This window comes from Moschus berezovskii, chromosome 15 (genome assembly GCF_049115385.1).
Source record: "Moschus berezovskii isolate FMDL1 chromosome 15, NW_MosBer_1.0, whole genome shotgun sequence".
Classification (NCBI taxonomy): Eukaryota; Metazoa; Chordata; class Mammalia; order Artiodactyla; family Moschidae; genus Moschus; species Moschus berezovskii.
The window spans coordinates 22,416,383-22,443,970 of NC_142474.1; the positions used below are offsets into that span (position 1 = coordinate 22,416,383).

The following is a 27,588-nucleotide window of genomic DNA, read 5'->3' on the forward strand; positions in this document are numbered from 1 at the left end:
TCAGCCCAAGGCTGTCGACAATACCTTCCCAAGAAGGATCCGGAGCATTTATTTATAAAAACCTGCAAGTAGTAGGACTGAATGGGGGCCATAGTCCCCTAGCTCATCCTCAAAAATTCTTATGCTGTTACTGCTTACAGCCACCTTTTAGGGGGCTCATGTCTGTCAGAGACACTTTCCAGGGAGATCTGGTGATCTGGAGGCCTCCAGCATCAGCCCCGGGGGAGGGGGGAAGGGTCACGGGGCTTCCTCAGCTACAGGGCTAATGGGATCAGTGTGTTCCCGCAGCTGGTCCCAGAGGAGCCAGGTGGGAGAGACAAGCCGGGTGTCTTCACACATGTCCTCCCCCACCCCCACACCCCACCCATCCCTAGATGCCCAGGTCCCTCCTGGCTGTGGGTGCTGGGGCCTAGGTCGGCTGGCTTGCTGACAGGACCAGGGTGTTTATCAGGGCGGGCAGCCAGAGCTGGAGACAGGGAGGATGGTGTTGACCATGATACCATCAATTTAATTATTTCATCAGAGCCTGTGTCTGGAGGCTGTGGGTTGATGTGCCGGCCAGAGGCCGACCCACACCCAGCGCAGAGGGTCGCAGGCCCAGAGAGACCAGTTGACCTGGTATTCTCTACTGCCCTTCTGATCCTAGTTCTGGTGGTGACCACCGTGTCTGCCCAGACCGGTGGGCTCCCAAGGGGTTTGGGCTGGACACAGACCTGGCCTGGAGTCCTTGGTCAGCCCCACCAGCCCCCACAGAGGCACGCAACCAGCCCCCTCTTTGAAGGTGCCTGCAGTGCAGACGTGAACTGGAACCCGCTCATCAGTGAGAGCTGGTAGGAAACTCTCAGGGTCCTCAGGGTGGTCTCCTGTCCCCTATTGTTAAGGAAGGACTGGGCAGGGACAGGCCAGGCGGGGGCTCTGTCTGAATCTAGCCAAAACCCTCCATGGTCTCCATGTCTCCGATCCAGAGGCTTCTCCAGCACACACCAACCCCCAGGGCAGCTTGGGGCTCAGTCTCTGGCCCTCGGCCCTCCATGTCTGAGGCCCCCATTGTGAGCTCTTTAAGGGGTGGACCACGTGGATCCTGCTCTCTCCTGTGTCCCTGGTGAGTCTGGTTGCATGCCTGGCACATTATAGGGGCCTGCTGAGTATCTGTTGCCCAGATGAGTAAAGGAACGAGCATTTATTGAGTCTCTCCCCCGCCCCCAGCACACCAGCCAGAGGAGATAGAGGTCGGCTCCTTGTTGGGGCCAAGTCGGGGGTCTTTGTTCCTGAGGAGTTCCGCCCTCCTCCCCAGCCTGAGCACTTGGGTCTTTTCTTTTAGCCAGAAAGCATGGGGGCTCCCAGGGCTGTGTCAGGGAGCGTCTCACCCCTGCTGGCCGGGAGTGCAGCCCAGAGCATTTCAAAAAACCAGGCAGTTTGCACAGGTTCACACCTGTTGGTGGATGGGCTGGGGCCCTTCTCTGCTTCCACCACCTCCTCCACCTCTTCCTCTTTCAAATTTTAACCGAGGCAGATGGAGGCTGGGCCTCGGCCGGGCAGATCCCGTGGCCGAGACCAGGAATGAATCAGGCCAGTTCTCACTCCCGGGAGCTTGTCTGCGGTTCACCAGGAGTGGGAGAGTGCTTGGTGGTGCTTTCATCCCCAAGCCTGCCACCACCCGTGAGGCCTCACATCAGAGAGCTCTTTTATGGACCCTATTCCCAGCTTATTGACATCACAGCAGGGGTGCTTGGCTGGGGAACCCCAAAGTGCTTCCTCATGGGGCGGAGCTGCTGTGGGTGAGCACATAGCTCTCACCCCGGCTCAGGAGGGAACTGCTGATCAGTGAGAGAACTGTGGCCATCTGGCCAGAGTTGGGGGATGCCAAGGCTGCTCCCCTCCTCATTGGCAAGCATTGAGCTCATGTTCCCCAGAAGATGGGCATGGGAGTCTGGGGACCAGAGAGGCTGCCCCCCTGGAAAATCAGAGCACTGCCTTCTTGGGCTGAGTGATCCAGGCTGTTCTCACCACTGCCTCCAGTCCACGTATAGCCAGGTCCCCCCAGACCAGCACTAAGCACCAGCTGAGGGTTTGGACTTTCTTTGGAGTCCGAACAGAACCCTGGTCTCATCATAGGTGCCTAGAAAAACACTCTGGCCCAGGGGCTGCATTTTAGGAGGTAGAGAGGAGGACAGTTGGAAAAAGCCAACTGTTGAGACCATGTCCAGAGACGCTATGGTCGGGCGTTACTTAGGACTGAAGAGCACATCTGTGTGTAGTTACGCCCGGTCAGTGGGATGATGTGTTTGATGGCCATCGCTTCCTCTGATCCTGAGTAAGTCTGAGAGCCAGTTCTCTGGTGCCCAGCACAGAGCAGGTTGAGGAGTGTCTGTTAAATGAGTAAGTGAACAGGGGCTCAGGCTGGGCAGGTGAGCCAGCGTCCCTGGACGTCAGAGGCGTGGCCAGGCCAGGGCCCTCTCCTTCTTCTGTTTCCCCTTGATGTGCTTCATCAGGCCTCTTGCTCTGCCCCTTCCTGAGCGGAAAATGTGAAGCCTGGCCCCCAGAAGGGATGCAGGGGGTGGGGAGCGGACATTACTCACCTCCCGGGCAGACAGGAAGTCAGCGCCAGGGCAGAACCTAGGGTCCTGCTTCTTTCTTCCTGCAGGGTCGTGGCGGGGGTGGGGGTGGGGGGGTGGTGCTGGGTAGGAGCTGGTGGGCGTCTCTCGTTAGTGCCTGTCAGATGAGAGGCCCCTCCAGTCTCAGGCCTTTGGGACCCACCGGACCTCAGCTTGCCTCCCCTTGGGACGTGGTGCCAAAGCTTCCTGCCTACATACTGTGTGTCTGGAGCCTCCCCTCCAGGGCCAGTCACCACATCAGGACTGAGGCACTGAGGGTCCTGGCTTAAGCCCTTGGTTCTTTCAGGACTCTCCACCGGGTCTGTCATGTGAATACTGAGCCCTGTGGCCTGGGAGGCTAATAACCCCTTCCTGGCTTTGTCCCTTCCAGGAGCCTGCAGGATAGGGGCAAGCGCTCAGAACAGGGGACCCCTGCCAGGTTTTAAGCTGTCTGAGGGCAGGACATGTGTCTCTGAAAAAACGTGTCTTTTCACATCTATTATATTCATTGTAGATAATCGGAAAACAAACAGAGCAGCAGAAAAATAGCAATCAAAATTATCAGTGTTTGGGGCATATTTTTCTTTGTCTTTTTTGTGTATGTAATCAGTCTTGTTTTCTTTATTTTTTTAAAAAAAGGAAGGATCACATAGTGTTGGAGTCACTTTTTTTCCTAGAAGTTGTCTTCGCCTCTCCCCTGCACTGATACTGCATTTTTAAAAGTGGTCCAATTATCCCGGTGATTGGAAGCCCCACTCCTGAGCCCACTTTTTGCTAAACTGTGTGCTGATGGCAGTTGGCTGTGAGCTCAGAGCTGTGACTAGGCCTTTCCTACAGAGGGGGAGGTGACTTGGCCAGACCCCATGTGACCACAAGGGTGTCTCTGACCCCAGAGCCTGAGTCTGGACCACTCACGGGGAAGGGTGTTCCAACCCCTCTTTCTGGTTATCACAAACCGTGCAGCATGTAGTAGCCTCAGGGCCAAGTGTCCTCTTCTGGGCTTTATCCCCAGCCCTCGACTCAGAGCAGGTTCCCAGCAAACAGCTGTTAAGAAGCCCGTGGCAGAGCCGGGGGACCAGCAGAGGCGCCTCAGAGAAGGCCACAGTGTGATGTTCAGGCAAGTGTAAAACAGCCTAGGAAGCCTGGGCAGTATGTCAGGAGGAGGCTGGGAGGAGAGGAATATGCTAAATGCCAGGATAGGCGGTTTCTGGGGTCACATGTCTCCAGAAGTTCCTGTTGACCCCAAACTTCAGCCAGGAGAGAGGGCCCCAGCCAGCTGAGGGGCTGGCATTGGAGGGTTCCAGGAGGAACAAGAGAGATGAGGCTGCCTCTTGGGCGTGGGGTCTCAACCAGACACGGCTCCCTGCTGGTGGCCCCTGGCACCCTGCCAGGGCTCCCCTGAACAGGTCCTGGCCTGCCCTGGTCCTGCAGTGCGGTCTGAAGCAAGTTGCTCATCTCTGATCCCTGGCTTCTGTCTGTAGTGTGCCCTGGGTGACTGCAGCCATTAATCCTGGTGTGTCTCAGGGGCCCTTTGTGAGAGGCCTAAGGCTTCCTGCCTCCTGGCTCTTGCTGCCCTTGGATGGGGCCCTCCATTACCCAGAAATGCAAACTGTGCAGCAGGGGCAGTCCCTGGGGGGCAGGTGTGTGACTTGCTTGCCCAGGGCTCCGTATTTACGGCAGTGCTGCCTCTCCTGTCCTTTCCTCTCTGCCCGTCATGTGCTCCTCCCTGGTGTCCACAGGGCAGGTCTGAGCGGGGAGTGTGCCCCAACCCCAGACATGCTGCCCCAGCCCAGACTCGGATCTGCCTCTGCTCCCACCTTGCTGTGTGGCCAATCACTCCCCCTCACTGGATGGCTGGTGAGGACCAGACGATGTGTGGACAGGGAAGGCTGGGTTGGATGGGGATGGGATTATTTCTCTCAGGTGGCCTGGCTGGTACAGGGGGTCCTGATGAAGAGCCGGAGGCGGGAGGCCATGGCTAGCTGGCAGTCACAGGCTGAGGGGCTGGAGGTGGGTCAGGGGCTTCCCCTGACAGACTGCGCAGTCCTCCTCACTTCCCCATCTCTGGACCCTTCGCTGCCTCACCTGGTCCAATCCTGTCTCCTCATCCGTCCAGGTCTTTCTCGATCCCATCTGCCCACTGAGCCCTGTGGGGTTCTGACCACAGCTCTCTTTACAAGCTCACTACCTGGGTGCTCACAGCTTGCTCTAGCATCTCCTGAATTCCCATCCCACTCCCCACCCCCATGTGCCAGGACTTGTGGGGGCACCTTACGTCTCCCAGGACCCTGCAGATCTCCTGGAATCTGCACACCCAGACCCATCCCAAGCTCCCATGCTGGTGGCTGCAAGTTAGCACTGCCGTCCAAGGAGAAGGCACCTGGGCAGCAGCTTACCCACTGGACGCCAGCCACCGTGGGCACTCAGGCTGCCCAGGAGTGTTCCCAGCCAGGGGTGGGAGCTGCTCGTTTGAGGGAACAGGCAAGAAGCCGTCCTGCAAGTGGGGTCGGGGCCAGGCCAGGCAGGCTCAGAGGCAGTCACCCACATTTGCCCCTGAGCTTCATCCACCTCACATATCCTGTGCCCGTGGTGCCCACCCCAGCAGGGGCCCCAAGCTTCATGGCCTGCTGCAGCCTGCTGCCAGTAGCCCTGCCAGTTGTGGTTGGGCATCCTCCCTGGTCCCTGTTGACATGAGGGAATGCTGTGACCGCTTCGCTGTGGCCTCCCTGGGATGGCTTCCCGCAGTGGGCTTTTAAACTGAGCCTCCCCTCCCCACGCCTGTGGTCTTGATCCGGACCCCGCCTGTCTCAGGTGAGGCTGGAAGCTGTGTCTGGGCCTCATTCTGTGGCTACTGGTCACTTCCTCGCTCCTTCTAGATTAGTAGCTCTTAGCTCCTATTCAAGGCTCCCGGTGTCCACACCGGATGGAGAGGTGGTGGCGGTGGCCTCCTGCCGTTTCTCCTTCCCCTCCAGGAGCAGAGAACTAGGACCCAAGCCCTTCTGGGGATTGGCTGTGGGCTGCCCCGCCAGTCCTGGGTCACAGGAAAGTGTCCATCATCAGCTGGGCTGCAGGCGGCTCAGACAATGCTGAGCTGTCCTGGCCTTCGGCCGCCACGGGGTAAGGGAGGCTGGGAGACAGCGCCGAAAGATCCCTTTATCCCTGGAGCAGGCCAGCCCCACACAGCCCTGGCCTTATGCAGCCTGTCAGGATCTTAGCCCCTCACAGGCCCCCAGATGCCTGGTGAGGGCAGGACATGCACCAGGCCCACAGAGGTGAAGTTCACCTGCTAAGAAAGAGAAAGGGAGATCCCTTGCACACCCAGAAGATTCACCTAGGCCTGCTCAGCCATTGGGATGTCAGAGCCCTGCCCCTCTCCCCAGCCCAGGACCCATGGAGACCCAGCTGCCCACTGACCCTCTATGGAGGCAGGCCGGCCGTACGGGAGAGGAGGCCAGAGAAGGGGTGTGCCCCAGAGGCATCACCACCCGAGCCTGTCCAAGGGTGACGTTCCCAGGAACCAGGAAGTAACCAGGGCCACGTTGGCGTCATCACTGACCTAAGGACTGGGATGCACCGAACCCAGACCAGCTTCTGGGCAGGCTGGCGGAAGGCCTGCACTTAAGCACACAGGCTCCGGGGCCAGGGCCCTGCCCCATGACTCCTTCGCACATGGTTGTCCGAAATCATTCTGTTTGCTCTCAGAACACATCATTTGTTATGGGATTGGGGCAAGGGATGCAAGGGAGCTGCTCTCTCAGCTAGAGCTTAGCACACCGAATCAGCATTGAGTTCTCACTGCGCGTGCTTGTCCTTGAGGGTGGGGCCAGGGAAGCTTGGGCCTGGGAAGACCATGTGGTTCCCCCTGGGGCGCATTTGGCCAGTATTTACTGGGTAGGGGGCTGCAGAAGTGGGACAGTGGCAGGGGTGGAGGGCTGTCCTATAGCACAGTTGGGCAAGCCAAGGCCAAGAGAGGAAAGAGCAGTGGGTGAGGGGGTGCTTCAGGGCACCAGGCCACACTGGGGCCTGTCTGTGCCCTTCTGTTCACACAGTGTGATGGTGGGGACCTCCCCCTAGGGTCCTCTGGTTCCTTCCTGATGTCTGTTCTGGGGGAGGCGGGGTGCAGAGCAGGCACAGTGAGTCTGCCCACCGCCTGCCACATACTTGATGCCCACCCCCACTGAAGGCGGCCCCTGACCCCGTCCCCACTGCCAGCCCTGCTCAGGCCCCCTCCCCCAAGACCCCAGCTCTCGTCTGCAACTTGGGACTGAGACCCCAGGGTCCCTGCACTGAGAGAAGTGATTTCAGGTTAGGGGGAACATCACAAAAATCTGGGTGTGCCCTAATGTGGGAGCCACAGACTGCTATTGAAAAGGGCTCATGCAAACTCAGCTGTACCATGTGTATAAAAAGCACACAGAGTTTCAAAGACTTTGTATGAAAAAGGATGTAAAATATCTCATTTAACATAGTATTACATGTTGAAAAGATAATATTTTGGTTATATTGGGTTAAATAAAATAGATTATTAAAATTTACTCCACCTGTTTTATTTTCTATTTACATTTTTTTAATGTGGCTGCTAGAAAATTAACAATTCCTTATGTGGCTCACATTAAGTGTCTGTTGGACAGCGCCACTCTGGACTCTGAGGGCCTCAGGTGTTGACACCAGCTTAAGGAATGAGTCATAAAAGGTTGACCAGGAAGACGGATGCCGTGGAATAGAGGTGCTGGGGGTGGTTAGGGGGCAAGAAGGTAGACCAGATGGAGAGTAGGACTGGGCCAGGCCTTTGGAACCACAGGTGTGGAGCAGGGTGGCATTCACGAGGAGCAGCTAGGGGGCAGTGGGGGTCTGAAGGCTAAGCTGTGGGGCAGGTGCCCAGTTGTCCCCACCACCCAGGATGGGGGAGTCCTGGTGACACCACCTCACCCAATTCCTCAGTGTCCCCCATTTGACCCCGGGGCCCTCCCCCTTCCTTCCGGGAGGAAGAGCAGGGTAGCCTGCCAGGAGCCTGGTGCTCCAGGGAACTATGCATCATGTAAACATGGCCCAGCCGCTGGCCTTTGTCAGAGCAGGCGGAGGCCAGGCCTGGCGAGGCACACCCCAAATTCAGAGCAGTCGGTGCCCCCAGACTGCAACCCGAAGCCACGTGGGTAGCGGGGGCAGGGACTGGCTCTTCCAGATCCAGCCCCACCCCACCCCTAGCCCCCTCCACTGCTGCTGGCTGGCTCAGGCACTCTTGCTTCCCCACCTCCTCCCCAGCTCATCTCTGGTGTGTGTGAATTATTGATGCTCGCTTCTCTCCCCTGCCTGGAAGCTGGCAGAGAAGGGAGGCGCTGCCTGCCTTGCCACACCTCTGGCCATAGCAGGTCGCCAGCACCCGGAACCCGTGGGGCCATATGTACGTATGCCCTGGGACCATGGGCTGGCAGACCTTTGCGCCCTTGCCCAGCCCTCCTTGGGAGCCAGCGAGGGTCGCCCCTGGGAGAGGGTGCCACTGGCTGTGGCCCCAGGGCCCGGTGTGGCAATTGGCGGCTCGCACAGAGCCGGGCTTGTGCGGGCTGCGGGGCGCTGGCGCCCACATAAGGGCATTGTTTGCCGAGGTAAAAGGGGTTTTTGTCTCCTTCTGGAGACTGGACAGAAGGAGGAACAATTTCCCCCATTCATCACTAATTCCCCCATTTGAATAGCAGCACATTGCCCCACGTTACATAGATGGGCACGCAGTCCTTCCCTGCCCAGAGGCATTCCGGGCCCAGGTGGTGGGCCCTGTGTCCTGCCCAGACCGGGGAGCTGCCCTTCGCTGGAGCCCGGGAGGCCTGGTTTTGTGGAAATGCTCAGAAGGGGTGCATTCCCTCTGCTTCCCTGTGGTTCTATGCCACACTTGTCCTTGTCACTGAAGCTACAGGTTGGGGACTGTCTTGTCCTGCTAGCATGATTCTGGGCTCTGGCAGGCTGGCCATGGTTGGGGTGCCCATCCTGGAGGTGCCTCCTGCACAGCCATGCAGGTCAGGACCAGGTGGAGACAAGAGGGTCACTTCCAGCTCCGCGTCACGTGCCTGGAGGCCTGCACCCCCGGAAGGCCCAACTCCAGCACTCCAGGTGCCCATGGGGCCAGCTGGGTTCTTTCACAGGGTCATAAAGTGTCCGAGCCCAAGAGGGCGTCAGCGGCAACTCCCTAGACTCCAGATAAGAGGAGCCAGGGAGGCGGGCTGTGCCCAAGGTCAGGAGGCAGCAAGGTCCTGCACCTGTTCCCCCTGCTCCGCTCCTTTGGGCACGGGTTTGGGTCCAGGACCCTGTCTCCCTTAAGTCACATTGTATTTGGTGAGGCGGGGGGAGCGAGGCAAGAGTTGCAAGTGGATCGGAACCCCGCTTGCCCCACGATGCTGATGTTTCTCCCTGTTCCTTCTTTCCCCAGACAGTGACAGGCAGGTCTCTGGGCTGGGGCTGTGCCAGGGTGCTGGTGGTGGGCCCTGCCGCTGGCCCCTCCTGGGGTTAGGGAGGGCCATGTTGAGGAGAGAGCCCCGGGGGGGCGGGGGGAGGCTCCATTCCCTTGGGCCCTCCCAGGGGCAGGACCATGGATTACTCAGAGTCCAGACCAGGCCCACATGATGCGACCTGCCTCCAGCCAGCTTTTGCAGTTAAGGAAATCACTGGGTCCTGTAACCAGAAGTCTAGGGCTTTCTTTGGCTTTAGGCATGGATGGATTTGGGGGGGACTGGTATGTGCCAGCCTGTCAGCCCTGCTGGGGCTCCCTGCTGAGTGAGCTCTGCACCCCTGGGCTGATGGGAGAGTATTTCTTCGTTTCTGCAGAAGCTCCTGGACTGACTTCTGTGGGCCCATCGCGGATCACTGTGATGGACTGTGCTTACCGGCTGGGCCCTGGGCACAGGCTCACCCTTGGGAGACATGGGGTGCCCTCACCAGAGGGAGAGGGCTGTGGTTTCTGGAGAGACAGGAACCACCTGGGGCAGCTGACAAGGAGGGCTGGGCACAGACCACAGACAGAACATGTGAGAAAGTGATAAATACTCTGGAAAACTGGGTAAAGGAGTCAGTGTGTCGGAGTGGGGGCAGGGAGGTAGAGAGAAGGTGGCCTTTCAGCAAAGCCCTGGAGTGGGGGGAGCACGGAGTGTCCCAGGAAGCGCGGACAGTAAGTGCCAGGCCAGGGCACAGCTGGAAGGGGCGACAACTGGGGGCGGGGTCGGGGTGGGGCGCTGCCAGGAGGGCCTAGCAGGAGGCCTGGGGAGGGTTTGGCTTCAGTTTGGGGGTTTGAACTCAGTCCAAGGGCTGCGGCTGGATCATAGCCACTGCCGGGGTTGCGGGGGGAGGCATTGACAGATAACACTTCACCCCCAGCAGCTCCTGTGCCCTGCTGGCCTTAGAGGGCTTCTGCGCTTGCCCCTGACCTCAGCGTTGTTCTTGGAGGCTTCTTCTATGGGCGACTTCCTCCAGAAACCCTCCCCTGCCTCCCTCCTGCACAGCGCCCACTCTAGACTCCCCCTCCCCTGGGGGAGCTCCACTGAGGGTGGTCCGGAGCTGGGGCCTTGAGCTGGCTGCTGTCAGAGAGGGCTTCCCAGCGGAGGACGGACAGGTTGCAGGGGCAGGGATCAAGGACACGAAGCACACAAGGCTCTCCCCAGAGCCCAGAGTCCTCTGGAGCCTTCTGTTTGGTGTCTTGCTCCTTAGAGCATGAGCCCCCAGGACAGCGACCACCGCCATCTTCCCGCTGCCGTGTCCCCAGTGCCTCACACAGGCCTGGCACCCAGCAGGCGTCCGAAGGAGGGAGGGACGAGGGCAGGGGCAGTGTCTTCGCAGCCCTGTCCCTCTCCCTCCTCCCCTCACCCGCACACCTCAGATTTGGCACCAAGCTGGTCTCTGAGGGGCCCCCGGAAGCCCACGGCCCAGTCTGGGGGAGAGTGCATTACAAAGAGGAGGCCTGGGGTCGGGAGCCAGTTTCATTTGTTCTTTTCCTTCAGCACCTATTTGCTGACTTGGGTATTGTCTACACCTTATAAATCCTGTTTTACTGACATGGCACCCATTTTGAAAGGAGGCGAAGGGGCATCTTCAGGGACACACAGCCCCTCTGCCTTCTGCCTGAAGCCCGTGGCCTCCCTCGTCAGCAGTTGCAGGCAGCCCGTGGGCAGGTTGAGGGCAGCATGATGGGCTGAGGAGGGTGGCGCTTGTGACTCGCCTGTGCCCCCTGAGGTGGGCACCCAGGTGCAGAGTGGAGGTGGGAGAGGCTTGGCCTGCGGGTCCATGGGGTGGCAGCAGATGGAGCTTTTCAACTGGGGCCCACTGGCCTCCAGGATTTTTGTTTTGCTTTGGGGGAATTTTTTGTGGTGAAAAATTTTGTAAAACAATTTGTCACTTTATAACCATTTTTAAGTGTACAGTTCAGTGACATTAAGTTCACTGACCATGTTGTATAACCAGCGCACATTATTTCCAAAATAGGGTTCTCATTACTGTAAATAGAAACTCTGTAACCATTAAGCAATAACTCTCTATTCCACCCAAACCCAGCCCCTGGGGACCCCTCAGATATTTTCATTCCCTGTGGATGTGACGATTCTAGGTATTGATGTTGCATGTGTGTCCTCTTTCAATATCTGTCCTGCTGAGTCTGACTCACTTCACTTAATGCTGATATTTCCAGAGTTCATCCATGTTGTAGCATGCATCAGAATTTCATTACTTTTTATGACCGATTATCTCATTGCATAGATAGGCCACGTTTGGTTTGTCTGTCCAGCAGGGTTCTTCAAAATGTAAACAATGTGAGTCAGTCACCAGTATTTAAAAACCTGGATATTTACACTAGGGTCCTTATTTCCAGTTTTCTTCTAAAAACTTGTAATGCATAGCTACACGAGGTCCAGACTGCTGGTCTCGTGGGTCTCATCTGCCCAGCCATCCCCTGCCAGACTGGGATGGCATCTATTGTGAGGAGGGGCTGTGCCACCACTGGAGCCACTGCCTGTGACTCCCTGGGTGGGCAGGTGAGGTGCACAGCCCTGGGGTAAGGGTGTGGGGAGCTCAAGCGTCTCGGCCAGCACCCTGGGCTCCTGAGTTGGAGGGCCTGGGAAAACACACACACACACACATGCACACATATGCATCCTCATGGCATCCAAGCCTCCTTCGTGCTCATGCCTGGAGATGCGCAGGGCAAGAGGGTCCCTCCTCTCTGGAGAGAATCTGGTTGGGAGGTAGGCGGTTGGGGTGCCACCTCTTGGGCCCATGCCCACTGTGATGTGTCAGGAGGCCATGGGCCTGATGCCCACGCTGAGCATTGTGACACTGGCTCCCTTTGTGCCTGGTGTGGTACCCACTGACCTCCAAGCAACCCCTCCTTCCAGAGGAGGAAGATAAGGCCCTCTGAGGTCAAGCAAGTGACTGGTTATGGAGTGGTGCAGGATGTGAGTCACGCCTGCCAGGTGGGCTAAGAATGGGTACTGGCCAGAGCTCAGGGGAGCTCAGACGGTCAGCCAGGATGAACGTGATCCTTGCCTTCCATCTCCTGGGCCCTGGCAGACTCCCGAAACCCCAGGTGTTGGGGCTTCTCCGGCAGCTAGGCCCAGCCCTGGTGGGGAGGTGGGCAGCTCTCTGGCCTGCACCTGAGCCGGTCAAGGAGGCATGACGTATTCCTCGGAGGGATGGGCACAGGCTGGGGTCAGGTCTGTGAGTACCTCCTTCCCAGGGACCGCGGAGGGAGGAGGCCTGCTCTGAGAAGGTAGCATTGGGCCAGCCTTTGAAGGTGGACTCACATTTACTGAGCTGGACACAACAAAGGCAGGCAGGTTAGCAGAGGCCTGGAGCTATGAGGTCCAGCAGTGGCCAGTACAGTGGGACCTGGGCTGGGGGAGGCTACAGAGGTCATGGGACCAAGAACACACTGGCAAGAGTGCAAACTCTCCTTGGGCAGGCTGTGGGCAACAGGAAGGTGGGGCCTAGGGGAGTGATAATTGGGCTGGTGCTGGGAAAGGGAAGGGTGGAGACAGGTGCACGGGTGTGACCAGGGGAAGCTGGAGTGCTGAAGAGGGAACTCAGCCAAGAAGACTAGATGGAAGGTGAGGGGTGGGTGTGGCTTGGCAGTTTGACAGCCCATTCACTTTGCGTGTGTTTCAGCAGTGAGCATCTTGCCCCCTCAGGAGGACTGGCCTCTTAATCATAGTCACTACTTTGTTTCTCAGCTCGGGACGGGGCCAGCATGCAGTAGGTGCTCAATAAATACTGCTGGCGAGTTTGTTTATCCCACAGATGTCTAGATTGGTCACTGGAGACACTGTCCGAAGAAAACCAGACCCATCTGTGAGTGAGGAGGAGGGGATGGGCGGTGAGCTTCCAGAGGGTAGCTGGGCGGCCGGCCTGGGGACTCGGGACGTAGCTGAGCAAGGCGGGGATCTGAGTAGAGCCTGGAGCGGCCCTGCAGGAGGATGGAGGGAGCAGTGACTGCCCAGAGGAAGAGGAGGAGAAGGAGGGGCAGCCTGGCCCAGGGGACCTGCGGCAGCCGAGGGGGAGGGGCGCCGCTGCGCGGAGGCCTTCCCATCCCCCTCTGCCCTGGGCCTTGGCTGCTTGATGGGCAGCCTGGCCCCGCCCCTGGGCAACCAGCAGGCCAGCGATTGGTTGGCGCGCTAGAGCCGCTCGGTCGCCATGGGGACGCTCGCGAGGTGCGCGTGCCCAGTGCCCAGCACTAAGGACTAAATCTTCATAATCTGCTGGCTGGGAGGGGTGGGGGTGGGGTCCTGCGCGACCCTGACCGGGGGGAAGGGGTGTCCTGGGATGCGGTCAGGGCTCCCTGCGGCCGCCCCTCCCCCGCCCACCCTGGTGGCAGGTGCAGAGCCGCTTGGGCACCTGGGCGCCACCAGGAGCCACGCGGTACTCACCTGACAGTGACCCCGGGAGCTAGACTGTAGCTTGGGCCTCTGCCTTCTCAGCTGATAAGCAGGAGGCTGGGGGCAGGGTCGGGGAAAGGAGCCTGGAATTCATCGGAAAGGTCTAGCCCCCGAGTTAAGTTTGTCCTCCTGGATTCCCCGGCAATGCTGCGCTCTCTGCAGCAGGGGGCGCCCTCCACAGGGCTTTGTAGGGCTGTCGCCGCAGGAAAGGCGGGATGGCCCACTGAGGTGCCGCGGACAGAGACCCTGCAGCCCTGGCTCTGGGTGTCCAGTGTCGTGTGGCCATGCGTCTGTGTCTACACAGGCCGGCCAGGGTTGGGCCCAGGCCTGCTTACTGGGAGCAGGGGTGTCACAGTGGAGCCACCCTTCAAGTCAGGGGGTGGAGAAATTCCAGGGTCTGCGGTGGGGAGGGGTCCTGTGGGGAAGAGGGTGTGAAGGGGTTAGGCAGTGATGAGCCAGAGGAAGAGGGCCCGTGCAACCTCCAGGGGTGTTGGAGGACCTCTGCGCCAGCGCTGGCTGGATCAGACTGAAGACTGCAGCCGCTTGTCCCAGGCCCTCGAAGCTGAATGTGGCGTTTGTGGGGGTGGACGGCAGGATGCCCTGCACACTGCCTCGCTTCTCTGTTCCTGTTGGCCCCGGTTTCTGGCAGCGGGACCCTGCCCCCCACCTCGGGTCTGGAGTAAGGCTTGGAGCCTCTTGGAGCTCCAGCAGGGACAGCAACGGTCTTCTGCCCAGGGATGCTTGTGAGGACTACACGGGGCAAGTACCACTTCCCTGAGCTGCCCCGGCCACATACCTTGGGGGTGTTTCGGGGGCCGGTGGGTGCTGGGGTGGGGCCTCACACCCAGGCCTCTCATTCCAGACGACTCCTCCTCCGAGAGCGGCAGCGGTAATGGCTCCTCCACCCTGAACCCGTCGACCTCCAGCAGCACACAAGGAGACCCGGCCTTCCCCGAGATGAACGGCAACGGCGCCGTGGCCCCCATGGACTTCACCACCAGCGCCGAGGATCAGCCCATCAACCTGTGTGACAAGCTCCCGCAGGGCTCCGCTCTGAGCACGCCCTCCTACCCCTCCGACGGCTGCGGCGCCGATGGACTGCGGAGCCGCGTCAAGTACGGGGTGAAGACCACCCCCGAGGTGTGTGGGGCTAAGGGCTCCCCACAGCTGAGCTTCGGCCACTCCTGTATATACGGCAGGGGTTGTGCGAGGCTGACGTGAAATTGCATGTCACCCGGGGCTGTGGCCACCACCAGCGGAGGCAGGGTAGTGGCCGTGGCCACTGTGCCATCATTTGCCTGGGGAAGTCCTGATGGGAGCAAGCCCCTCACTTCTCCGCCTGTATCCCCATCTGTGAAGTGAGGTTGATGGCCTGGGCCTTAGCGGAGGTGGGGAGGGACGTGTGGCCTGGCCCCTCTGCCTCCAGAACAGGGTCCGCTGTGAAGAGCAGCAGCAGGTGGGCTTCGTTCAGCACAGGCCCCAGGCTTCCCATTTTCTGACTGGTGTGCACACTTGTCCCCATTTTACAGATGGTGCAGATTGAGGCCTTGGTGGCCTCAGGGACATGGGAGGTATAAAATCCAGTAGACCAGTCTGAGGGGGGCAGATAGATGCCCCCCATTTGGCTTTCCCCCACCTTCTCCTATTCTGCAGGTCACCTCCAGACCACTAAGATCTCCTGCAGTGTGACCTTGGGTGCGGGAGCTCCCCCCAGGAGAGGGCATTTTTCTCCTGCCAGGGCTGGGGGGCCAGAGGTGCCTTCTCAGAACCCTATTCTCATGTGCTCCAGCTGAGGCCCCTGTTCAGGTTCCTTCTCCTCCCAGGGCCTTCTCCTCTTCTGCAGGGGGTATAGGGTGGGTTCCAGTGCTGGCCTGCAGTGGTATCTCTCGTGGGAGGTTTCTGTACAAGTCTCTGAACAGTCATCATACGGGCAGTGTACCCGAGCCCAGGCTGCGGAGCCAGGACGCATCGCCCTCCCCCTCCACTTTTATTTTTCCAGTTTAGTTTTTGGCTGAGCCCTGTGGCGTGTAGGATCTTAGTTCCCCGACCAGAGATCAAACCTGTGCCCCCTGCGCTGGAAGCGTGGAGTCCTAACCACTGGACCACGAGGGAAGTCCTCGTCCTCCCCTGTTTGACTGGGTCCCAGTGGCAGACACAGCCTCTGCACGGCAGGCAGAGAGCCGGCACAAGAGAGGTGGCTGCCGTGGCCTCAGGCCACTCGTGTGGACCACGGAAGTGAGATGGGAGCGTTGAGTGTCACCTACAGTCTGTCTCCTCTCACCCTGGCTGAGGGTCTGTCAAGGAGCACCTGGGAATGTGACTGACCCATGGCACCTTTGACCCTCCCGTGCGAGTCTGACACAGCCTGGCAGGCCAGAGGACCTGGGTTTCCCTGGCCCTTCAGGACTAGGTGTGGTGGGCCCTAGGTGTGATCAAGAGATGGGCACAAGGCCGGGGACCCTGGGAGGGCCGACCCTGCTGGTTGTGGTCACATGGAGGCTGGTGGTGGCAGCTACTGCCGGACAGGGCAGCAGCCAGTGTCTGTCTTTATCCATTTGTTCATCAGCAAGAGCTGGGTATCATCTGGGCTACTGTATAGCCACGTGGCAGAGTCTCATCTGTTTCCTGGGGCTGGCCACCTGCTAGAAGCTATCCTCCATGAGGGCAGAGACCGTGTCTCCAGGACACTGCCGGTCAGGACTCACCAAAGCCACAAACTTTCTAAAAGGCAAACGACAGTGGTCTTTGGCCTTACCAGAGCATGTGTGGCAGGGGGCAGGAGACAGGATGGGAACTGAGCTGTAAAGGATGAAAACGAGGGAGAAGGCAGGGAGGAGAGTGGGGAGTGTATTCCCAGGAGAGCTAGGAAGGGCTCCTTATTCTGGAGGGGGGGGGGCGGTCCCGTCTCTGCTCCTGCTGCAGGACAGGGTGGTTGCCTGGGCCTGGTTCCCTCTCCTCTTTCTACACACGGGCTCCGCATCAGGCTCCTGGTGAGTTCCGGGGGTGGCGGCAGACGGGAGAAGCCCAGCCCGGGAACTGCGGGGATGCTCTGCCTGATGGCCGTCTCCTTGGCTGGTTCTCTCCCAGCCCATCTGTTCCCCATCCCCGACAGACAGCACATTCGCTGCTTTTGTGACAGCTCAGTTTTCAGCTCGGGGTTGCAGCCCCTTGGGGACGAGGAAGGAAAACCCTGAAGTCAGAATGGATCTTGGCACAAGCAGGAGAGGCTGGCTGGTGGCGGGAACCCTTTCTGTGTCTGCCTTTCCCTCACACAAGGAGGCAGATCGTGGTGTGGGTGCTGCGACCCCCTCCAGTGAGCTTCTCCAGGGCAGCAGTTGTGGGGGCCCTTCCTACAGCCGCCCAGAGAGGGGTGGCTGCGTCACTGTCCCCACTTCAGAGGGGAAGGGAGCAGGAAGGAAAGTGACTTGCTCAGGACCTTGGAGCGTGGCTCATGGGGCAGCTGGGTGTGCCCGAACCCCCAGTCCCCACGTTCACCATGGCCTGACCCTCCGCCCCTGCGCTCTTCAGTCCCCACCTTACAGCTCGGGGAGCTACGACTCCATCAAAACTGAGGTCAGCGGCTGCCCCGAGGACCTGACGGTGGGCCGGGCCCCCGCGGCAGACGACGACGACGACGACCACGACGATCACGAGGACAGCGACAAGATCAACGACTCGGAGGGCGTGGACCCTGAGCGCCTCAAGGCCTTCAACGTGAGTGCTGGCCTGGGGGCTGGGGCGGGGCTCAGCGGGCCAGCCCTCCCCACCGCCCGTGTCCTCTGCAGATGTTCGTGCGCCTCTTTGTGGATGAGAACCTGGACCGCATGGTGCCCATCTCCAAGCAGCCCAAGGAGAAGATCCAGGCCATCATCGAGTCGTGCAGCCGGCAGTTCCCTGAGTTCCAGGAACGGGCCCGCAAGCGCATCCGCACGTACCTCAAGTCCTGCCGGCGCATGAAGAAGAATGGCATGGAGATGGTGAGCCCCCAGCATTCCCCACCCGCCCAGCCCCGTCCCACAGCCCCCCCTCCAGTACCTCCGGAAGTAGACACTATGGTTCCCGGTTCACAGAGGAGCTCAAACCCCAGCCCTGCCCCACCTACCTCTTCACCAGGGGTCTCTGCACCCCAACTCTGGCTCCATCCCCATTTCTGTCTGCAGACCAGACCCACACCTCCCCACCTGACCTCGGCCATGGCAGAAAACATCCTGGCAGCTGCCTGTGAGAGCGAGACGAGAAAAGCAGCCAAAAGGATGCGCCTGGAGATTTACCAGTCCTCTCAGGTGCCTGCTTGCTGCCAGCTGCTGGGGTCCCAGGGCCCCGGGTGCAGAGGGAGTAGGGAGGGCGTCCTCAGATGGGGGAGTGCTGGGGCGGGGGAGGGAGGCAGAGGAGCCCAGACACAAAGGCCTTGCAGACTTCGTAAGGGCCTCTAGACTTCGTCTCGAGTCCCAAGAGGGTCTTCAGCCAGGCAGGAACAGATCAAATCTGCCTGGAACATAGAAGAGAGATGGGGGTCTGGGGGAGGCCCTGGGCAAGGCAGCCAGGGAGAGAGGCAGAGCTCTACAGGTCCCCATACTGAGTCCCAGCAAATCTGGGGCCACTGTCTACGCCCCATCCAGGAACCTTGGTCAGGGCTGGCCGCCTCTGAGGTTCCCCAGCGCCTCCCTCCCGCCCTACAGGACGAGCCCATAGCCCTGGACAAGCAGCACTCCCGGGACTCCACAGCCATCACCCACTCCACCTACTCACTGCCAGCCTCCTACTCCCAGGACCCTGTGTATGTCAACGGCGGCCTCAACTACAGTTACCGTGGTTACGGGGCCTTGGGCAGCAACCTGCAGCCTCCTGCCTCCCTCCAAACAGGAAGTCACAGTAATGGTGAGTGTGGGACACGAGGCTCTGCAACCCCCCTGACCAGCAGCCTGGTGGAGGGCAGGGAGATGGGGACAGAGGCTGCTGGGAAAGTGACTCCTCTGAGTTACAGGGACCCTCCCCATCTTGTCATCTTAGCTGTCCTCAGGTCGGAAGGCAAGGTTAAACCACTACCTACCACTCCTTGCTCGCCCCCCAGGAGGCTTGCTGGGCCTGTCCCTGGTTCCCCGACCCCGCCCGCCACTGCAAGCAGTCCCGGCGCTTTACCTGGCACTCGTCTTACTGAAAGTGACCAGGTCTTGTGCCCAGGTCTCCCAGTGTTGATGGCAGAGCCAGGATGCAGCCCCAGGCAGGTCACGTCCCCCGCCAGGCCGCAGGTCACTACCTCACGTGTGACATGAGGGCTCCAGGAAGCACTGTGCGGCGCCGTCTGGGTCACCCGGGAGCAGCGAGTGGTTCGCCATCTGTCCCTCTCCACCCCCTGGTGCTCTCTGTAACTCTTCCCAGGTGACTGATGCAGACGGGACACAGATCAGTGTCGGGAGAGAAACAGCCCCCCAAAGATACAAACCTCCCCGTGGAGCCAGGTGCTGCCCTGAGTGGGGGCCTCGGGCCCATTCATACGGAGGCCTGGGGGGTGCGAGCGACTGGGGCAGAACAGTGCCGCCGTGGAGAGCAGCCTGGGAGCTGGCAAGGGCGGCTGGGGGCGATCCTGGGGCTTCTTGGGTCAGGTATTTGAGTTTTGTTCTATGTGTGGTGAGAGCCACAGATAGGCTGTAAGCAAAGGAGGCTGTGAGTTGTGCTGTCCGCCCTTGTGGTGAGATTTTAACGTGGAGGCCAGGAGGCCGAAGCAGCGTGCTTTGGGGGCATTCAGAGGTGAGGAAGAGCCGATGGTGACAGCAAGCTGCTGCTTGAGGAGTAGGTTAGAGGAAGGTGCCACCCGCAGGCCAGGGAACTTTGGTTCTAGGCCTTGGCTGAATGTGCCTGAGATTTCCTCTCAAGCCCTTGTCCTTGGCCGCAGGAGGGAGACCCCTCGCGGGTCCCTTCCCATGGCAGAGAGCTCAGGTACCCGCCACTCCCCTTGCTCCCCACCACTGGGAAATATGTGAGGGTCCCTGAAGGATTCCTGCCTGGGCTTAACTTCTCATCCTTCCTAATGCCTCTTAACCTAAAATAAGAGGCTGCCTGGCCCTAATCCCTGAGGCTGAGGCCAGAGTGGCCGGCTGCAGGCAGGGTGGGGAGGGCTGTCCCAGGAGGGCTGCTTTCCTTCCAGGGAGAAGCACCGTCTGACAGCCCTGCTGCATGGGGACCCAGTTAGAGTGGGAGGAGCTGTAGTTAGTCTGGAGGAACTGTAGCAGGGAAGTTGGAGTCCCAGGTCATGCCGGGGAGAGCCCCTCCCAGGCAGCGGGCGATGGTGGTGAGCCCCCACCTGGTGCCACACGGCAGGGCCCGTCTCAGGGCACCGCTGCCAGGACTCTCCACCTCTCTAGAAAGCCTGCTTGTTCACACTGGCCGGAAAGGCTTCAAGGCAGGCCACTAGCTCAGTCTCCCTTGGTTCCTTAGACGTGGGCAGTAAGGTCACAGAGGCCAAGTTCTGCTCGCTGACCTCCTGCCTGGGGCAGCCACATCCTGTTTGGGTCCAGCACTTGGAAGAACACCGCACGCAGCCCCAGTTCCACTGCCCTCCCAGCGACAGCCCTTAACATGGGGTCAGTCAGTCTGGCGTCTTGGTTGATTAGTCCTGTCAGTGGGTTAGAGCCCCTCACTTAGCTCATGAGTGGATCAGGGAACCCAGATCAGCCCAGATAAGACTGAGGCTCGTCTGTCTTCCCTGGGGTGCTGGGCAGCTTGCCCTCTAGCAACACCCTGAGTAACCAGAGCCCCCGGGGAAAGACGGAAGGACTGCTCTGAGCCCAGGAGTAAAGAGGACACGGCTTGGGGGTGGAGGCGGAAAGAGAGGAAGCCCAGGGCCAGCTCACAGTGATGTGGCAGGCCCTCCGGCCTTCCGCTGCCATCCCCAGGCAGTGTCCCAAGGGCACCTAACCCTGCCACAGCCAGGACCCAGTGCAGAGTCCCCTCCTGCTTCCAGCTGTCCCGGCAGCGGCAGCCAGCACTGTAGGCAGCAGCTACCTGCTTGGCTGCTCTTCCCAGCAGTTCATACCTCCAGTCCTTCCTGCGTTTTAATAGACTTCCCTTGACTCTCAATTCCAAGGATGTTCCTTAGCAAGCCAGTTCCTAGGACCTCCTACTTGGCATCCCTATTCTCTGGTTAGAGAGGAAAGAGCCCCATGTGACAAACCGTCCCATCCTAGACTCCAACTTCCTTCCCCATTTGGGGGCTGAAGCAGGTTCCCACTACCGACAGTCGTTTCCAAAATTGCTCCCAAGATGTTACTTCCAGTCTGAGTCTCCAGTGCCAAGCTTACCCATCTCTATAGCCAGATAAAAACCGCCACTGTAGGGAGCTCCCTGGTGGTGTAGTGGGTAGGATTCCAGGCTGTCCTTGCCATGGCGTGGATTCAATCTCTGGTCATGAACTGAGATATCACAAGACTTGTGGCGCAGCAAAAAAACAACAACAAAAAATGCCACTGTAGATGCAATGATGAGTGAAACCAGCTGTCAGACCAGTGGGGTAGTGAGGAGCTGGCTTATCAGGGAGAACAGCCTCAGACACCCATGTGAACCTCAGGGCAGGGCAGAGGGACCTAGTCGGGTGAGAGAAGGCCTCCCAGGGAAGCTCCAGCTCCTACACTGAGCTCCAGACCCTCTCCTTTGGCTTTCTTCTTGCTGAATGCCTAGAAAGAATGCTCTTCAAATTTCAGGCGTTTTTGTGTTTCCCGGAAGCCTTTTCCCAGTGGCCCTCCCATAGGCTGAGCAGCCCTGGCCTCGCTGAGGGGTTCACCAGCGTGGCTCAGCCCCACAACAGCCTCTTGGTGCTGCAGCTGAGGGCCGGGGGCCCAGGGCAGTTAGGAGTTGCCTGTGGAGTGGCCGAACAGGCTGCCGGTCCGGGTTTCTGACTCCAAACCCACAGCCCACCCCGTAGAGCTATTTGGGAAAGACGGGGAGAGGAACCCCCACCCACCCACCCGCACACCGGCCCCGTATGTTTCAGTTAGATTGCAGGCTCCCTCTTGGCCGCCACTGTTCACAAGCAAAGGGGAGGTGATTGCTCTGGAGGGTACCTCTGGGTCCCATCTTACCTTTCAACTCCCACATGCCCACCCTTTCAAAGCACTAGGAACACAACCATGGAGACAGATGAGGGTCTCAGGTCCTGTGGAGAAGGGGAGGATGCCCCTCACCCTGGCTCCCCTCTCTGCAGGGCCCACGGACCTCAGCATGAAAGGCGGGGCCGCCGCCACCTCCACCACGCCCACGCCCACCCCCTCCAGCAACAGCACCAGCCGGACCATGCCCACCGCCCAGCTCAGCCCCACCGAGATCAGCGCCGTGCGGCAGCTCATCGCCGGCTACCGAGAGTCCGCCGCCTTCCTGCTGCGCTCGGCAGATGAACTGGAAAACCTCATTCTGCAGCAGAACTGACCCTGCGGCTGGTGGAGTGCACCACCCTAGGGAAGAAGGCTCTCCCAGCCCTGGACCGGCTTCCCGCCTCACCAGTTTGGTACCTTTTGTTTTTTGAAAGAGGTGGATCCAAAAGAGCTGTTTCTAAGCCACACTCCAAGCGCCTGAGACTCTGGGCACAAGGACACTTTTTTTTTTTTTGGAATCTCACCACACGGGTGCTCTGACCTGCTTGGAAGAGGCCAACGGGGCAGCTTTAGAAGGGCTGGGCTCCTCCTCCCCGACGAGGCACTGGGGTCACAGCTCTATGTAGAATCATCTTCGTGGGCCCTGATGTTAGACCCCCCCACCCCCAGATAATTACCTTTCAAGTCTTAGGTGAGCAGAATTGCATATTTATTGAGAAAAGCAAAGTGGACCCTTTCTTCCTCTCCCCTTAGTAATTTATTTTTCTGAAAATGGATTCTTTTGTGTTTGTACAGATTGCCAGTCTGTGTGTGTCTGATCAGAAGGCTGTGTCCCTGTGACCTAACGTTCCATATCACTACACTGGCGCGGGCTGGGGGCCGGCAGGGCGGGGCGGCGGGGGCGCCGGGCTGGCCGGCCCTGAGTGCCCGGCACCGCCAAGCAGGAGGGCCTCACCCACACCCACTGCAGAGCAAAGACAGAAACAAATGGCTCCCCACCCCCCCACCCCCACAGACGCCCCAGGCACACGGTCACTCGTATTCTACCTCACACTCCAGCGTGGGCTTTTCTAGGGTGTGCCCCGAGCCCGTTCTGAACGGCCATCTCCCACCTCCCCGCCAAGGGTGTCTGCCCGGGAGCTAAGTCCAGAGGGGAAGGCCAGGATCTGGAACCCTGGGAAGACCTTGGCCCACGAGAGTGGCCGCTGGCTGTCCCCTGGCCTTGGCACTTGACGGGACAGAGAGCTGGGAGATGACAGCTGGTCAGCAGGGCCCTTGCCCTCAGCCTGCCCCAGGGGCCAGGTCTGCACACTTCTCTGCACAGGCTCTGGCCCCTCGGACACCTGCAGCCTTGAAGGGCCCCCTGTTTCTTCAGGGACCCTGACTGTCAGCAAAGGCAGCTGTGAGCTACCAGGTGGACTGCAGCTCCCTCCCCCGCCTGCCCCCATGGTTGGAGTAAAGGGACCATCAGAGAAATGGAGAAGCCACTGGGGTTCTCCAAGGACCAGCCCTTCTGAAGGGGCCAGTCCTAGAAGAAACCCATAATCCCTGGAGTGTGAGAAAGGGCAAACAAAAGGCTGGCCTGGTTTCCTTCCTCCCCAGTAGGCACTTCCTCTTGCTCAGTGCAATACCTACCAGTGCTGCTAAAACCAGGGATCTGCCCAGACCTCACAAGGCCCACAGGGCCTCTCCATGCAACACTCCGTAGCCATGACAGCAGCTCTCTGCTGCCCGCCCCTGCCCAGATGGCAGAAGCCCTCTGTTGCCTTTCCTCCCTCAGAGCAAAGAGGTCCCAGGGGAGCCCGGGCCAAGGGGACCCTAGGATCGAGAGCCACTAGACCCCAAAGCAGGCACCCCCTCCCAAACCAGCTTTTCTGCAGCCAGCTGCCTGCCAGCACTGTGGCAGACCGCCCTCAGGAGGGGTAGGGAGAGGGCCCCAGCGAGGACACCTCCCCCCTCCTCAGATCCAGGACTTGAGCTGTGGTCCCCATATTCCAGAAAGTCGGAAGGGCAGGGGGGTCCTGCCCCGCTGCCTGCTTCCAGCCCCTGGAGGTTGAGGGTGGCCTTTTCTCTTTCAAGTGGCCTCCAGCACCCCACCCGGCCACACCACCTCTGCCTTCCATCTGACCAGTCCCCAGGCTCCAGTCAGGACACCGAGACCCGCCGCCCTCAGCACAGCACAAGCTCCAGTGCCCGAGGCCGCCCCCACACCCCAGCGTCCACACGTCCAGCCCCCACCTGCTCAGTACTACTCCCGGACGTTTGAATTTATGTAAATATTTATTTTTGTGTGTGAACGATACTACAAATCAGTAGATCTTTTGCAAAATGTTACCCCAGGCAATTTGTGAAAATCTTAATGTTGAAAACTGGCAGAGACAATCGCCGCCTTACTTAGAATTCTTGATATCAACTGCTTAACATGTCGTTTCTCCTCCCGGAGGCAATACCAGGGCCAGGCACAAATGGTTCGCTTAAGAGACAGGAGTGAGAAAGATTGGGGAAGGGGCTCCCGCCACCCCCGACACAAGGGATTCAATGCGAAGATCTGTATAGGCTACAGTGTGCAATCGTGGTTTCCAGTTGAGCTTGTCCTAACTGACCACCTTCAGCAGCCTGAGCACTGCTGTAAACAGTGTAGGTTCAGTGTGTGTCAGAGAGGAAATGAGTGCTAGTGGTCAGGGTCCACTGGGGCTCCCAGAGCCCCTCCAGGACAGTGGGTCCCGTCATGCTGACCCCACCTCTTGGTGGGCTCCTTCCTGGTGAAGCTCCACGTGAAGCCCTTGTGCTGGCAGGATCAGGAGCAAGTTACTGTGTGGAAACAGGATTCCATTAGCTAGTCCAGTCAGGGAACTTTCAGTTTCGTTTTTGTTTTAAAAGACACAGCGTCAACCCCGTCCCTCTCCTCCTGACTTGGGAGAGCACCAAAGAGCTGGCTCTGCTGAACCTCGCTCGCTGCTGTTCCCCCACCCCAGGGACTGCCTTCTCCCCGAGGGAGTGCCCACAGCCAGTGCTTACAGAGGGCCTCAGGGCACAGATTGATCATTTGGGATCCTAAGTTTAAAAGGAAATGCTAGAGTAGTACACCAATTCCAGAGTCTTCACAGGGGGCTGATCCCACGAGGCTGGAATCAGAGGAGAAGTGGGGATTTGGTCTTAGCAGTGGATCATCTTAGTAGACCAGTTAAGAAGAGTATAACCCATCTACAGTTCATTTCGTCATCACGACTCAGTTTATACCCAAGGTCAGTGTTGACGGGGAGGGGGACCGGCAGGGGGTTAGAAAGGTTTTAGAGGATTTCAAACAGGAGGAACCCAGCCATCCCAATCCCCAAGGGCCACTTTCCACTCCAGGGGTGGTTATAGGATTAACTACCAGTTCATTTTCAAAATGCTGCTTTGAACTCAGAGGGTTGATACTTTTAATTTGTAATTTTTTGTAAAACTTTTTACAAGATAGTAAAGTATTTCACCAGAATACCAGTTTCAATCCGTCCATGGTCTGATTTTTATATAATTTAGTGGTGCTTTAGAAACTTTGTTTTTGTTGTTTATGAGCTAAACAGCTCAGTCCTTTTTCGCCTGTATCTACCTAAGACCAATGTGAACCTTTGTATTTTTGCTCCTAATTTTGGACTCAGTGAAAGTGTACTGTTTACATGTACAGATGCCCCGGTCCCTGTGTGTCCTGCAAGACTCGCTCCCGAGGAGGAAGGTGCACCTCACTAAGCTCATCTGCTTAGCAAAGCCACAAAACAAAAACCTCTCACGTTTTACCTACGTTTCCACCTAAAAACAAAAACAAAAACCCTACACCACACAGAACTCAGATTTGCTGAAAAATACTTTTCTAAGCTCAGAAAAATCTCTGTGCGGCAGATGGCCATATGCCTGTGTCATGTGGTCCATTTAAGAGCAGGGCTCAGAAGGGAGACTTGTTGGCTGCGGGTGGGTAACTGCATGAACTCGTGAAATGGGACAGCAGGACTTGGCTGCAGAGCTGGGGTAGAAAGAGCTCTTCTCCTGGCAGCCTGGGAATGGGAAGGTCATGCTAACTCACAGGACCTTTAGGATCAAGCCACCCAAGTTTCAGGGACAACCCAAGAGGGTTGCTAATCCCCTTAGACACGTTTGGGAAAAGGTCAAGTTCTCTACCTGAGATGAGTTTTAAGACTTTCCAATGCAGATGGTAGACGCATTTCTTCAGGGTCCCCTAGAGGCAGCTGGTTCATGAGGCATGACCTCTGGGGAGGGTCAGGGGGCTCCAGACAGTAAGCATATGGCACTTAAGGCAAACAGCAGATGGCACCAACTTTTAAAGGTGACTCTATTACTTCGTCAATGGCTTCACCTCTAAATTATATTTTTACAGATATGCACCTATGCAACTTAAAGTGGCTCTTCTAAGCAGGTGAGGACTTCCTCCTCAATGCTCTATAAAAATGATTTGTGTTCTCTATAGTGAGTTTTTCCAGTAAATGTGGCTTAATATTTTAATTCTTAGAATGTGTCTTCTCTATGTGATGCAACTCAATTCTGTTTTGTTTGTGGAATGACTAGCACAGGCCAACTCCCTCTCCCCTCACTTAACAAAAGACCAATGAGCTGTTAATCGAGCTGTTATCTCCATGGTATTACTTGCTAAATGCACTGATTTCATAAGTATGTGGAATCCTTTTTCTTTTGAATCTGTATATCATATATAAGACTGAATCTACTTAATAAACACTGAATAACAAACTGAATGCTTTATTTCCACGGTGTCCTGTCCACAATAGCATGGCCAGCCAGTTCTGTTCCCTCCAACTTCTTTGGCCCCGAAACAACCCTTCTACCAGTAGCCAATAAACTAGCATACAGAAGCTCCTTGCTAGATTTTGAACAAATGAACTGGTCACTTTTTTTGGCACCTCACCCATCAGAAAGAAATGGGCCTTTCCTGGTCCTCATCACGTGCCCAGCACAGGCACACACCGAATTGAAATCTCATGTCTTGTGGCCGCCTGCCCAGGGAGGTGCTCTGGCCCCACTTGCAGGTGTGGCAGATGACCAAGTGCACGCCTCACCTGAATGTGGTCAGTGCTCAAACGAAGTCTTAGGTGCAGCTGTGTCCCTGCAAACCATCTTTTCCCCACTCCCATTCCCCGCAAGGGTGCAGTTCTTCAGTGGGCTGAAACCAGACCAGTTTCTAAGCGCAGGCTGGGGAAACCAAACACTGTCCCTGGTCCTGAACCATCAGGACTTGACAATCCATTTGACCAAAACCTGGGATCCCATCTTAAAGGAAGCAAAAGAGCTGCTTTTTCTTTCAAGGACGTTGACTTTAGTGCAGCCTTTTTTTTCATCCTACATATAATTGAGGTTAAACTTTAAGGAAAACTTGCAGCAACTGACTGGGACCAAACCCGAATGTCACAAGTTTAAAAACAATTCTGCATGAGTTAAAAGCATAAATACAACTGTTATCATTGCATGTATGCACACACACTATATGGCAGTTGTTCTGAAAGCATTTTCTTGTAATGGCAAAAGAATCTTTTTTTTAAAAGTGAAACTCTGTGCATTAGTCAAATATATCAAATAGATAAAAGGAGAGGGGTCCACAGTTTCGGTCTAGACCCTGGAACCACAAACCCCACACCCTCTCCTGGGACAACACAGCGGGCCACACGCACACAGTCTGCACTGGCCCAGTGGAAAGCACTTACCCCCAGGTGAAGTCAAAGCAGTACAGGCCCCGGGATCCGAGGAGACGCTGGTGGACAGAGAAAGGCTGGTTCCAGTCTGGCTTCTTGAAATGGGGCTCCAGAGCACTGGTATGGCATGGAGAGCACAACATCAAACAGGCGCCCTTGTCGTCAACAGTGAGCTCAAGGCCACTCAGTGACTGAGCAGGCGAAGCTCAGCGTACTCGACCAGGGGGGCAGGAGACTGTGCCTGTAACATAGTTTTAAAGTGATTTAAATGCATTGAGGAAGCTCAGTAGTTACAGGAAACTGAAGGAGTATC

At 57.9% G+C, this 27,588-nt stretch overlaps 1 protein-coding gene across 4 annotated transcripts in view; it reads left to right on the forward strand.

The window, feature by feature from the left end:
* NOL4L (nucleolar protein 4 like) overlaps nucleotides 1-26,324 on the forward strand; it is a 131,976-nt gene extending 105,652 nt beyond the window's left edge. For all 4 annotated transcript variants that reach the window (XM_055435415.2, XM_088843865.1, XM_088843866.1 and 1 more), the window contains 6 exons: nucleotides 14,358-14,635; nucleotides 17,024-17,209; nucleotides 17,281-17,472; nucleotides 17,656-17,778; nucleotides 18,175-18,373; nucleotides 21,693-26,324. In XM_055435415.2, coding sequence (XP_055291390.1) covers nucleotides 14,358-14,635; nucleotides 17,024-17,209; nucleotides 17,281-17,472; nucleotides 17,656-17,778; nucleotides 18,175-18,373; nucleotides 21,693-21,913 — 1,199 coding nt within the window. In that variant the 3' untranslated portion in view covers nucleotides 21,914-26,324. The remainder of the gene's footprint in view (nucleotides 1-14,357; nucleotides 14,636-17,023; nucleotides 17,210-17,280; nucleotides 17,473-17,655; nucleotides 17,779-18,174; nucleotides 18,374-21,692) is intronic.
* The last annotated feature ends 1,264 nt before the right edge of the window (nucleotides 26,325-27,588 follow it).